At 39.1% G+C, this 13934-nt stretch overlaps 1 protein-coding gene across 1 annotated transcript in view; it reads left to right on the top strand.

Moving 5' to 3' along the window:
* ANKRD17 (ankyrin repeat domain 17) overlaps positions 1 to 13934 on the top strand; it is a 78111-nt gene that overhangs the window by 52065 nt on the left and 12112 nt on the right. Inside the window, exons 14-25 of the mRNA XM_088521972.1 lie at positions 397 to 499; positions 2041 to 2796; positions 5966 to 6114; positions 7234 to 7345; positions 7509 to 7654; positions 8504 to 8646; positions 9303 to 9516; positions 9879 to 10054; positions 10908 to 11070; positions 12079 to 12174; positions 12735 to 12851; positions 13660 to 13831. Of these exons, the coding sequence (XP_088378098.1) occupies positions 397 to 499; positions 2041 to 2796; positions 5966 to 6114; positions 7234 to 7345; positions 7509 to 7654; positions 8504 to 8646; positions 9303 to 9516; positions 9879 to 10054; positions 10908 to 11070; positions 12079 to 12174; positions 12735 to 12851; positions 13660 to 13831 (2347 nt within the window). The remainder of the gene's footprint in view (positions 1 to 396; positions 500 to 2040; positions 2797 to 5965; positions 6115 to 7233; positions 7346 to 7508; positions 7655 to 8503; positions 8647 to 9302; positions 9517 to 9878; positions 10055 to 10907; positions 11071 to 12078; positions 12175 to 12734; positions 12852 to 13659; positions 13832 to 13934) is intronic.

Below are 13934 nucleotides of genomic sequence, written 5' to 3'. Positions count from 1 at the left end.
AAAAGACTCTCAGTGAGCATTACTTTGTAGTTCTTCAGTTTCCTTCCTGTCATTTTACTGAGATCTGGACAAGGGAAAATTAACAGCAACTGAAAGGGAATCTGCTTCTGTGAGGCTTTTCTTCAGTTATAGCTGTAATTGGCTAAACCAGACTGTAGCATTGTACCATATCAAGGCAAGTATTCTTTCGTGTGTAGTTGTTTAGGTTAATGTGAAGTGTATGCAAGTCTGATGGTCTTAAGCTGTTAACTGTTGAACTTGGCATATTAAAAAGTGTTAAGTTTTATTAGTTACGATGAAACAATCTGCTTTTGTAATGGATTTTGTTTACCTTCTATTGAATTATAAATAGATTAGAGTATGAGAAAAGTAATCTCTTAGTATCCAACATTTTAGGCTCCTCGTGTACCAGTGCAGGCGCTGCCCATGGTCGTCCCACCCCAGGAGCCTGACAAACCCCCTGCTAATGTCGCCACAACCCTTCCCATCAGAAATAAAGGTCAGTTTTAGTTCTGTAGCTTATTTTGCAAATAACCTTTCTAGGTAGAAGACTTAGGGTTGCACTTCCAGCAGAGTAGTTCCTATGAAGAGGTTTTCTACATTCAGTCAAGGAAACTAATTTTTTTTGAGGATTGTTTATCCACCAAGTATCAAGTCATCTAACCCTATAATCACACAGCATCAAGAATTCTGCCTTAGTAAATATATGAAATATGTATTAGTCTGGCATCCTGGACTGATGCAGAATATCACCCAGCAGCTTTTATAAAATTAATAATGGAAGTTGTGAAAATGCTAACTGACATATAGTAAATTTGGGTTCTCTGGTTTACTTAGCTTAGTAGTCTTGGAGTGGGTTTGACTAACTGAAGGCAGAATTTTTTGTGCTATGGAAGACTTAATTTGATGTGGCTCAGGTCCTCCTGGGACTAAATTTGCATTTATTTTGATATCGCCTTGATACTTATACTTTCTCTACTTTAGAAGTCTTTCCAAAATATTTTTTTTATCAAGGATCAGCATTAGCACAGATACATGTGTGCATGTCATAAAATTAATACTGTGTGTACCCTTGCATTGTTCTGGAAATACAGCAAGTATTACTGGAAGAAACTGGGCACCTCCACTGATGCAAATACTGAGTTTTGATTTCCTGTTCACCCTTCAAAATTAACAGCTTGTTCTTTCTCCAAATGGTACGGCAGACCATGTCAGCTGTATTGCTGTGGACTTCTTCATAAAGCATCTATTGGATTAGTCCATCATTCGTTCTTACAGGAAGGCTGAATTATTTGCCTTGCCTAGGCAGAGAGCCAAGTTTTCACACGTGCAAAATCATGTCTCCTATGGATAAAATATAATGGCTAAGCATACCCTGTATTAGCTCATATTAAGACATAAATGCATATCTTGGGTTCTGGCAGCATTTGACAACTGAGTAAAGCTGGATACCTGTAGTGAAAGGATTCAGTATTTCTAGAAAAATCAGTGCTTCCTAAAATGTACCAAATCTGATTGCCTAGGGAAAAAACCCTGTCCCTTGAAATATTGTTGCATCACCTGTGCTGTGTTTCAGGGCTGTAACCATATGTTTGTTTAACACAATATTCAGGCACAAAACATCAAGGTAATAGACAGCATATCCTGCCCTTTTGTTTTCGTTGACCTTGTTGCACCAGTGGGTCACAACGGATCTTGAGACAGTCTTGAGTCATTTGACAGACTATAACAATTGGAGTAAATATCTCAACATAGCGCAGGGATTATTTGTAATGTATGCACAGTGTCTGTGCTGTTGATCTGCAATCTGACTGCCGTATTAAAATGGGAGGCGAAAGATACCTTTTTTTTTTTTTTTTTTTTTTTTTTTTTTTTTTTTTTTTTTTTTTTTAAGGAGGGCCTTACAGTCCACTTTCACCTTCTGTGGATGCTGTGTCTTGGTGTGTAACCAGCCATTTAGCATCCCAACAGTAGCTCTATAATGAGGATGCCATTCATATGCACTTCCATTGGTTCTGAGGGGGTTTCTTTTTCACACAGCTGCTTCTAAACAAAAGTCCAGCAGTCATTTGCCAGCAAACAACCAGGATGTACAGGGTTACATCACCAATCAGTCTCCAGAGAGCATTGTAGAAGAGGCTCAGGGCAAGTTGACAGAGCTGGAGCAGAGGATAAAAGAAGCCATAGAGAAGAATGCTCAGCTGCAGTCCTTGGAATTGGCACATGCTGACCAGCTCACCAAAGAGAAGATTGAGGAGCTGAACAAAACGAGAGAGGAACAAATTCAGAAGAAACAAAAGATTTTGGAGGAACTGCAGAAAGTGGAGCGAGAGTTACAGTTGAAAACTCAGCAGCAGCTAAAAAAGCAATATCTAGAGGTAAAAGCGCAAAGAATTCAGCTCCAGCAGCAGCAGCAGCAACAGTCTTGCCAGCATCTGGGACTACTGACTCCTGTTGGGGTAGGAGAACAACTCTCAGAGGGAGACTATGCACGATTACAGCAAGTGGACCCCATCTTGCTTAAAGATGATCCCCAGCAAGCTGCTACTCAGACGGGTTTTGCACCAATTCAGCCTCTGGCGATGCCACAAGCTTTGCCTCTGGCAGCAGGTTCCTTACCTCCAGGGTCCATCGCAAACCTTACAGAACTGCAAGGTGTTATAGTTGGACAGCCAGTGTTGGGCCAAGCACAACTAGCAGGGCTGGGGCAAGGAATACTGACAGAAACACAGCAAGGGTTAATGGTAGCCAGCCCTGCTCAGACCCTCAATGACACGCTGGATGACATCATGGCAGGTGGGTTTATATTGTTATGAGCAGGTATAATATTTGCTTAACCAGTTGAGGGTATGTCAACTTCTGTGTGTGTGTGTGTGTATGTGTGTATTCCTGCTAGCTCTGCAGCAAGCCCTGCTAGTCTGCTGAGCCCTGTCTTTAGCAGTTCACAGAAGCAGCTATAACCTTTTGATTTCCAGGGTGAACTTTCCTTTTGTTGTGCTAACTGATACCTGTTTGTCAGGTTGGTATATCAGAAGTAGCTTTTTTTCCCCCCTCTTTTCATAGTATATGAGGATGTGTTGAAGTTTTAACCGTTGGGTTTCAGCCTGTTGTAGCTCTGGACCCTGACAAAATACAGTTTGTCCGTACTTGGGACTAGTCACCTGAGAATTGAACTAGAGGACTTGAGGGTAGATTTTGAGCAGATCTAGACCCACATCAAATCTAGTTTCTGCAGTGAACCTGTAGGCCCGCTGTGTTTGAGAACTGTTATAGTTGACTTGATATAGTCTTACTGAAAATTTGTATTTCTCCTTATGAAGAAGGGCTGCATGATTCTTAGACACGGGTATAATGAACTTGATCAGTTCTTAGCAATGGTTTTGCTGCTCTTGCAAATTGGCGGTAAAAGCACTTGGGCTCTTTTCCTTGGACTGCTAAGAGATTCCTGGCTGTTTTTAAATGGGCAACCCATTTGAACACAACCTGAAGGGTTGATAGTCTACCCTCAGACTGAAACTTTGTGAGAGGCTACCTGGGAAGAGCTACCCTAGGACTAGTGATGATTTCCTGGAAGAACCCCAGTGTGGTGCTTTGGGTCTTCGTCACTGGAACCATTAGTGGATAGAAGTGCTGCTGTGTATGTGTTCTAATGCAAAACATGATTTTTACGTTTCTAATTCAGAGCATGCTGTGCGTATGTATTGAGATTGATATATATCAATACCTTGTTTTTAAGTATACATGGAAGGAACATAGCTACTTAATAACTTGAGATCTTGCAAAGACACTCTCCTGCAAGATACTAGGACAGAGAGGAAGAAGTGGACGTATAATGTTAAGTCCGGTTCCCCAGCCCACAAGCGTGACAGAAGCAGAGAGGCCGATAGATGCAGGATCCAACTTTATTACCAGCTAGCTGGGGTCCCCGGCTCACCCTCAAACAGGGAATCTTGCCAAGGACCCCCCTGGTGTCGCGCGCAGGGTTTATATACAAGCAAGGGGAAGGCAGTTACACAAAACCAGGTATTTCCTTTTAAGGTCTGATCACCACGGGTTCTCTTCGGATTGGTTGTCTTCATTAGGCAATTCTCTCCTTGTTTGTAAGGGTTTTACAGAAGCATTTTCACAATAAAACCAGAAGCCTTTTGAGTTGTGTTTAAAAAAAAACCTTTGGAAAAGTTGAGCCATCAGATATATTTTCTTAAATATATTATTTTCTGTTGCTCATATTGGCTTATTGTAATGTAGTGTAAAGCTGTTCGTTAAATGTCCCCTGCTGATATTAAAGGGAGTATGCAGTAAATATAAGAACACCACTGCACACACAACTGGACAACATCAGTAAGAAATATAGCAATAATAGTCAAGATAAAGATTGAACAGGATTTATAAAGGGATTTGGTGTCTATATCTAACTATAACCTGTTGCACTTATTGCAAATAGTGGTTCTTAAAGCAAGCAACAAACTTGTCAAGCAATCCCACGTTCCTTTTCAGGATTTTTTTTTTATTTTGGTATGCTTTTGATTTAGGATGTAGATCACAAAGTGGAGATCTTCATAAAGAATCCAATGTTAAAGGGCAGATTGTGGTATGAATGGCAGTAAGCACAAAACCGAGTGCATAATAGCCAAATAAATGTACAAAAGGTCAACTGCAGTGTTTAAGTGGTGCTTAGATTTTATGTGTTTCAACAAATGAGCTTTGGGGGCTTTACCTTGCATCTCAGCATTATTGAGAAATGTAGCTGGCTGCATACTCAAGCACATATATTTATCCTATTTATATATATCCTATTGTGTAATGCAATTTGGAAGAGTTCAGTATACCAGTCTCCCAATAGCAATTGCTTTGTATTGAAATATTAAATTGCTACCTAGACTTGCAGCTAGTCTGTTGGGGTAGGTGGTGGGGGAGAATCAGTGCATTTAGGTGAATTAAATTAGTTGGTTACTCTTTTTATTGCTCATGAATGCTCTGAAGCATTTGGGCTTGTTCAAAACTTGGTAATACTGGTCTTGGGGCACCTAAAAGATTTTGATCGCTACCCTTTGCATGTTCGTTAAAAACTGAACGGTGCTCAGGTGGTGATATTTAGAAACATTGGAATGTGGATTTGACAGGAGAAATGTACGACATTTGACTCTTTCCTTTGCCTGATGTATCTGGAGAAATACTGAAGAAAAAGCAGGAAGAATAATATGGAATTCCTTTGCAGGGGGGGAAGTGGGAGGAAAGTAACTGTGAAATTTTTTTTTTTTTTTTTTTTTTTTTTTTTTTTACAAAGGCTGTGCTAGTGTTATATGTACTCTGTACTTGCAAAAATCCCACATGTCAATGAATTTCAGGGAAGTGCTGCAGTCAGGGTGCTAACCTGTGTTGTGTTGATACGTTGTCACCACCTGTAAAACGCTATGACCTTTTGCTTATCCTGACATCTTTCACCCAAGCCTCTGCAAAATGGCTGATGCAAAGCTGCTACTTCTCTGGTTTTAACAAATCATGCTGCGGTCATCCTGGCCCCATCACTGCTGCTTTCTGTGTGATGTTTTGGAGGGGGTGTTGGATAGATTCTCGTATGAGACTTCTTAAACTGTTTAATAAAAAAGAACATAGGTACCCATTGCTACTTGTGCTGTGGTCCTCCTTGGGAAGGTATTGAACCTTGAGTCCAAACAATGACTGATTTCTTGTGGAAAAAGATGTTGTTTAAAAATACTTTTTTTTGAAGGTTTTTTACAACATGTCATTTGGATACTTATTCGATCTAATGATGTCTAAAAGTTCACATTTGTTAAGTTCAAAGAGTTAAAGGTTCAAAATAGTGTTAAGTGTGTGAAATAACAAGCTATTTGGATAAAATGACTTTAGAGAGTTCTGTCCATCTTAGTGGCCATTTACAATAATGTTGAAAATTAGAAGTAAAAATGGTGCTTTTACTAAGTATAGCTATTCTGTTCAACAGCAGTGAGTGGAAGAGCATCTGCAATGTCAAACACTCCTACCCACAGCATTGCAACTTCTGTCTCCCAACCTCAGACATCAACTCCAAGTCCTATCATTTCTCCTTCAGCCATGCTACCAATCTACCCTGCTATAGATATTGATGCCCAGGTAAGCCCGAAACCATCCTCACAGCACAGAAGGTATTCTCTAGATCAGGAATAACTGGGTTATCAACAGCTCTATTGTACAGTGTCCTTCGTTCTAGAGACTTAATTTGGTGATTTTTAGGAAGGCAGTATAACTCCGCATAGAGTTTCCACCCACCTTCCTCTATGCTGTAGCTAAACAGAGGAAAAGAAGCTATTGAATGGTTGAACACTTCAGCGTGTATTATCTTTTCTTTTTTTGAATTGTCTGTGTAATTACAGGAAACAGCTAAGTTGTTTTCTGACAAAATATAAATATTTCTTTGCCTACGATCCTGAGAGAGTCATGAGGCTGAAGAGTTGGACTGTTTAAGTTGTTGGCTAATGCCAACCAAGTATGGAAAAAATGGGAGCGTCAAAACTAATCACTTGTATAAGTTTTTAAGAGGAAGAAATAATGCAAACTCTTTTCCCTACTTAAGGGAAAAGGCTATCTCTATTGAAAATAACTTTTTAATTGGCTAGCTGATGTTGATCAAACTGGTTGTAGAAGAATATGTACATATAGTAATGGGTGCACATGCATAGTTTTAGACTGCAAGTGATAAGGCTGTTTTTTGTCTTAAAAGATATGGCAGGCAGGGTCAAGAAGAGGTAATAACTTGCATTGAAAGGGAGAAAAATCCCTCGGAAACCAGCCTTCATGAGTTCTGTTGCTCTTGGTATTGGCTTGGTTTTTGCTGTAACTGTGGGCAAGGACTCTTTCCACAGCCTGATAGGCTTTGACCCAATGTAGAACAGCTCCCGTGGATCGTAGTAAACTAAAGCAGTAGGGAAACTTGTCTGAAGCAAAGCCTGATGATAGTCCTCCAAAATTCTTTGGTGGTCACATACCCAGGTGCTTCCAGGAATAACATATGTTGCTGCCCAAGTCCCTCTACCAAACTCATGTGAGAAGTAGAATGTTTTATCTTGAAGTTCACATGAAGACTGTGTGGTGATCAGTAAACGTGCTAAATTATGGAAGCTTTTTTTGGTCCCTGATGCACTTGTGTGTAGGCTGCTATGCAATATGACAAGGGGCTGTATGTCGTGAAGGAGATAGTTATTTCACTTTGTGTGTGGTATCTGTTTCTTTCAGACTGAGAGTAACCATGACACAGCATTGACACTTGCTTGTGCTGGGGGCCATGAAGAATTAGTACAAACACTGCTGGAGAGAGGAGCTAATATTGAACATCGGGACAAGAAAGGTAGGTAACTAAAAGTGCTTACGTAGACCCACTCTAAGCTTAGAGTGTAGCATAATGAATAAAATCTTTATGTCAATTTTTTAGAGTCTTTCTTGGTTGTTTAATTCATCACTTAAACTGAAGTTGTGCATGTAGACAATTCTAACATCCTTTCTCCTTCCAGGATTTACTCCACTTATTTTGGCTGCCACAGCAGGCCACGTGGGTGTTGTTGAAATCTTGCTGGACAATGGAGCAGATATTGAAGCCCAGTCAGAGAGAACCAAGGACACTCCCTTGTCTTTGGCTTGTTCAGGAGGGAGGCAAGAGGTAAAGTTTAACTTAAGTTTTCAAAAGCATACTGTAGATGAAATATTATGTCAGTAGACCAAAACAGTCTTCCAAGAAAAAAAAGGACTAACATGACCCATCCTGTCTTACGGGGGTGGTTTTTAAAAGCAATGCAGAGACATAACTTAACAAAACCTCTTCTAGGTTGTATATTGGGCATTTTGCAATATATATTTTTTTAATTACTGGTAAGGAAGGCTTTCTCTAAGAAACACTAGGCATTTCTTTTTCTCTCTGTGCAAAGAACAGCTTGAGTGGTGCAAGTACCGAGTTCTCTGTTAGCTTGTGGTGCATGTTTCCTGCAGAGGCGATGGGGGCACAATGTCACTTCTATGTGCAGTCTGATTCAGTTGTGTCAGTAGCAAACAAAACATGAAAACAAATGAGTGCATCTTCGGTTTGCTCCAACACCTTGGTTGGAAGATGAGTTTTTAACTTGATAAAAAATTGAGCACCAGAATGGCAGAGGGCAAAAGGCAAGATTACTTTTTATATTGAATTCAAACTGAATGTGTATTTTTTGGCAGTCTTACTAGCTGAAATAATCATACATTTATCTGACTATCATGTATAATTGGATATGAACCTTAAGTATGCTAATGAGTGGTTATGGCTGATGTGGAAGGTAGTGTCATCGCAGTTCTGGAAGCATGATTGCAGTCTTGTGGATTTGTGTGGAAGTGTGAGAGCATGGTGAAGCAACTAAGCAAAAGGGTTTTGTTTCTGTTGGAAGGTGTCAGTGGTATATTTAGACTTCATAAACATTTACTCCAGACAGATCTGCAAGATTGGAAGAAAAGCAAATGTTATTTTTTTCAAACACTGCAGGTGGTGGAGTTGCTGCTAGCTCGAGGGGCAAACAAAGAGCACAGGAATGTTTCTGATTACACACCTTTAAGTCTTGCTGCTTCTGGTGGATATGTGAACATAATCAAGATTTTGCTAAATGCTGGAGCAGAAATCAATTCCAGGCAAGTTCCCTTTTCACACCTTCTGTCATGGCTCTTGTAGTCTTCTGCGTTTTGACCCAGCCAAAAGGCTTTCGTGGTGACTAAGTGAAACAAAGACTTATATGTATTATAGATCACTTTTGGTCATTTAACAACAGCATGGTCTTGTGGGATTTTTTTCCCCTTTGCTTGTTAACAATCAGCAGCACTGACTTCCATCTCCTTCCATCTATTTCTATAGTCTCCATAACTATTTTTCGTTTGCCCTACTGACTTTCATTTTTAGTCAAAAGATAGAAATAATTCTTTTTGCCCTGTTTGACCTAGTAGTTGAAATCATTTCTGGGTTATGTAAAAAGAGTGTTAGTTTTGTGCCCCCTCTATTTCTTTCCTGTATAGTGGTGGGTTTGTGTTGGTATGTGGAATTCTGTATCCAGCTTTGGGGAGGAAGAGCAACCTAACCAATGGACTGCACAAGTAAAAAGTCATCCGCTTGTAAAGGATGCCTTCAAAACTGTCACAATTAAAAAGAAGCTTATTGGTGTTAAGTAATACACCATTTAAGGCTACATCAATAGTTTGCTTAACTGTTTTTCTGTTTTGGATAATCTGCCTTCACAAGTGTGTATAAGTCATTTTTATAAATGTTGTTATGATTAAACTTTTTCCTCTTTCAGAACTGGTAGCAAGTTGGGCATTTCACCCTTGATGCTAGCAGCCATGAATGGGCACACTGCTGCTGTCAAGCTATTGCTGGACATGGGCTCTGATATAAATGCCCAGATAGAGACCAATAGAAATACAGCGCTGACCCTAGCTTGTTTCCAGGGGAGAACTGAAGTGGTCAGCTTGCTCCTTGACAGAAAGGCAAATGTGGAGCATAGAGCTAAGGTAAGGAGCCAAGAGATTCTTTTAAGGCATGACTTCTGTGTGGGACTCAAAACTTCTTTCTGTTCTCTGCATTTCCTTTGGAAGTTGACTGAATACATGAAACCTCTTGTGGATCAAGTGCATATTTATGAACCCACCCAGAGAAGGACCATATATCTTAAAGAAGAGATATGGCTGTGTTTAAAGGCTAGCGTAATCATGTGGCAATACAGCTCTTCAGACCAGAGTATTTTTTATGAAACCTTAATCAATCTTCAGATGTTACAAGCATAAGAGTACTGATCCATTAACTTAATAAAATAGAAGACTTTCATGTATTCAAAGAGTCTGAGTTGCTTTTGTTTGCTGCTTGCTCGTTATAGACTGGCCTCACACCATTAATGGAAGCAGCTTCTGGTGGATATGCAGAAGTGGGCAGAGTTCTGTTGGACAAAGGTGCAGATGTAAATGCTCCTCCAGTACCTTCCTCAAGAGACACAGCTTTAACCATCGCAGCAGACAAAGGGCACTACAAATTCTGTGAGCTTCTTATTAGCAGGTACGTAACTGATGCAATACTGCTTAAAAAAACACATTTGGAATCTAGAGTTGTTTTCGCAAATCTTTATTTTCCAGTGCACGTGTGTGGGAGAAGGCAGTTGTTTTTATCCCATATCAGGGTTTGGCTAAAAGAAGTCGGGTCATAGGAATCTGTTTACTTTGAGAACTTGATATTTTTATTCATTGAGAGCAATCAAACAAAATTGTTTGGTGTTTGGGTGCTTCTTTTTGCCCAAGTCTGGCTAATGGAGTTTCTTCTAGCTCGCCAAGTCGTATGTCTTGGAAGTGAGCAGTGTCTTAATAGATTGACATTTATGTTAAATGGAGATAACTGTGTCAGTATATGTTAGATAAAAGTGTCAAATCCTTAAACAGGCAAAAAGAAGGCGTAAAACATAAACCCTAATGATGCCATTTGTTGTAAAACTTGATCACAAACTACATCCAATGCAAAAGTTTTCTAAGCAGCTTTTGACGAGTCAGTCTGACAAGTGACAGCACTGGCTGTTCGCCTGCGCTCAAAGCTTAACAAGTTTGTGCAGGTAACTTGGTGAGGAATACAGTGCACTGCTGGATGGGAGTTAGTGAAGTAGTTATTGAAGCTTCAAAGCTAGTTGACAGTGATTCAGATATGAGTGATCATAGGCTGAGCCTTGGCTCTTACCAGCATCAGAGAAAGTCAAAAAATAATGTTTCAGAAACTCTAATGCTCTATGTATGTGTTTCACAGAAAAAAAAGAATTCTGACTCAGCCAATTTTCCTCAGGGATTGCAGGACTTTTGCCAGTCCGGTTGACATGTGTTACTTAAATATGGCTTGGTATTTTGATCAATTATGTTTGTTTTTGTAGAGGAGCTCACATCGATGTGCGTAACAAGAAGGGGAATACTCCACTCTGGCTTGCAGCAAATGGAGGACATCTAGATGTTGTCCAGCTGCTGGTTCAAGCTGGAGCAGATGTGGATGCTGCTGATAACAGGAAGATAACTCCTCTAATGGCAGCCTTTCGAAAGGTAGAATCTGAACTTGAACTTTGGTGTTACTGTTGTCTTGATGATAACTGCATGGTTATAATAGAACATAGGTGAGAGGAAGTAAATCTTTCAAAAGCTGCAAGCTTTTTTAAGTGTTTGGCCTGAATCTTCAAAAATAGGTATGTGTGTCACCTGTATAATTATTGTGTGGAAATTCTAGGAGAGGTTTGCTGTATAGGTGTTCTTAGTCTGGCTCTCATGGGCCAGGAGGAAAATTCCAGTGTCGGTGGAGAGGGGAAATTTGCAATAGAACTAGAAATAAATGTTGGATTGGAGTCTCAAGCAAGAGGAGATGAGCACTTGTGTACGAAAAAGAAAAACAAGCAAAAAGGACTTTTTAGCCAGCTCTGACTCTTTACATATCATTTTAAATGCTGTTCTACTTAAAAATGTTAAGTGGTTGTAGCAACTTAGAGTCTAGATTGCCAGAACCTGGCATTTGAAAACCAATGAAAAGGACAAGATGGAAAGAAGCAGGTGAACACGTGATTGGAAGAAGGGCTGCTTCAATTGTAATTAGCATAGAAAACTCCATTTTCTTAATCTGTTATGGAAACTTTTTACATAAAAAGTTGGTACTGCAGTTCACGCTGTTCATCCCATGACATGAAATGAAAGAGTTTCATTTGACCCTAAACTCAAGTTAAACTAAGACACAAATAGAAGAAAAGCATGAACAGAATGGAATATATGTTTCCCAATTAAACAATGTAACTGAGAGGTAGAAATCAGGTTTCTCTTACTGTCAAGTGTGTGCAGTTTTGACAGTAATAATTAATTGTTTGCTTTTTCTTCATAAAAACAAGAAAATATACTACTGTTAAAGAGATATTAAAGATAGTTCAGAAATATTTTAAGTGTTGGGAGGATTATGTGAGGGCAGTTAAAAGAAATATTATGCAAGGAGTGCTTGAACTTCAGTGCCACTTAGGAAAGCAGAGGTCATGAGTGTGATATGAAATGAATGCTGTGAAATTTAATTTTCAGGGTCATGTAAAAGTGGTGCGCTACCTAGTCAAAGAAGTAAACCAGTTTCCATCAGACTCAGAATGTATGAGATACATAGCAACAATTACTGATAAGGTAAGTAGAGTGCTAAATAAGATATTTCTGAAGGGATGATACTGTGACTCAGCTTTAGCACGAATGCTTTTGTTTTCATGGCTTTCTTCACCTTTCCGACTCTTCCCTTTTTGTTTCATGAGCTTAATTTATCTTGATAACAGGCATAGGTTATGAACTGTCTTTGCTCTACAGTTTTTACCACACAGATTGATTCCTGATTGCAGTCTTCACCTATGACTGTGGCATATCAGTTAGCAAGGTTGGGCATGAAGAAATGCTTACTGGAAGGATGTCAGGGGTAAAGAATGGTTGCCTAAATAGCATGATAGTTGTGTTTAGATATCCATGTCTTACTCAAGAATTGAGGGAAAATTTCTTCCTTCTCATGATGGCACCATATCACTAGAAAATTGGCATTTCATAAGTAAAAAAAAATGTTTTGTGGTAGCCTTACATAAAACCTTATGTGTAAGCAGGCTGTAAATTGCAGGTATGACCTTGAGAATGCTTATTTGAACACACGTACTGTGAGATTTGACGTTTTTCAGACTGAAGATTCACATACCTTATCATTGTAGGAGATGTTGAAGAAGTGCCATCTATGTATGGAATCAATTGTTCAAGCCAAAGATAGACAGGCTGCTGAAGCAAACAAGAATGCAAGCATTCTGCTAGAGGAACTGGACTTGGAGAAGGCAAGTTGAAAGCGTTTGGAATTTTTTTTTTTAAGTTCCAATTCTGCATTCCTTCAAGATTATAAGATCAGTGAAAGTACATAAGAATGCAAACCTAACTGTAATGTGCATGTAAAGAATTTAGTGTCTAGTTGCTCCATTGATTTTTGTCATTTACTAACTGAGCAATGGATCAAAAAAGTTCTGTATAATTAAATGATTTCTCTATGTAATATTATACCCAAAGAAGTATTTTTAGCAGTTGTTTTGCCAAGTATGTCATAAGTCGGGATTTTTCCAATCACATTCCTAGGCATTTTAGATATAAAACCTGTTTTGTGTATGTCTTACATATGAATATGTATGCCAGTAATGTCACTAGGAACCAGAGTACTGTATTGGAAATGTAATAGAAAAAAATACAAGTAGAATGTAATGTCATATGACACACAGCATCCAAATAGCTGAAAGTGTTTTTTATCCCATTCTTAGAAAGTGAGGTGAGTGTTGTGCAGACCATACTGCTGCATGTATGGTTGTTTAAGGAATCTTAAAAACACATGCAGGAAAACTCTTCAGTCTGACTTTTTTATTTCTACAGTTCTTGGCAACATTAGCATTTGGAAGCATAACTACATAAAACCACAGGAGAGAATATTTCCCTTCTGTGTGTGTGTGTGGTGTTTTTATTATTATTATTTAAAAAAAAAAGCTGTCTAAAATTGAAGTTCAGCTCCCTAGGAAATGGGCAAGCATGCTGTAAAGAAACATTCACATTTTTGAAATGCATGGTACATCCTGTAATGCAGTCGAATATGCTTGATTGTAGCTAAGGGAAGAAAGCAGAAGATTGGCTTTGGCTGCCAAAAGAGAAAAAAGAAAGGAGAAAAGGAGGAAGAAGAAAGAAGAACAAAGGCGAAAACTAGAAGAAATTGAAGCAAAAAACAAAGAGAATTTTGAGCTCCAGGCTGCTCAGGAGAAGGAGAAGCTAAAACCTGAAGGTGACTTTACAGTTCTGAAAGAGATTTGGTATTTACTCCCCATATTAGAAATGATTGAAATGGCTTTTCATATAACACACCGAAAGAGGCTACGTGGTACCAC

Source organism: Tinamus guttatus, unplaced genomic scaffold (assembly GCF_059628265.1).
Source record: "Tinamus guttatus ecotype Peru unplaced genomic scaffold, ASM5962826v1 Tinamus_guttatus_pri_ptg000140l, whole genome shotgun sequence".
NCBI lineage: Eukaryota > Metazoa > Chordata > Aves > Tinamiformes > Tinamidae > Tinamus > Tinamus guttatus.
The sequence above is the reverse complement of the archived record's forward strand: the minus strand, read 5'-3'. Positions and strand labels throughout refer to the sequence as shown.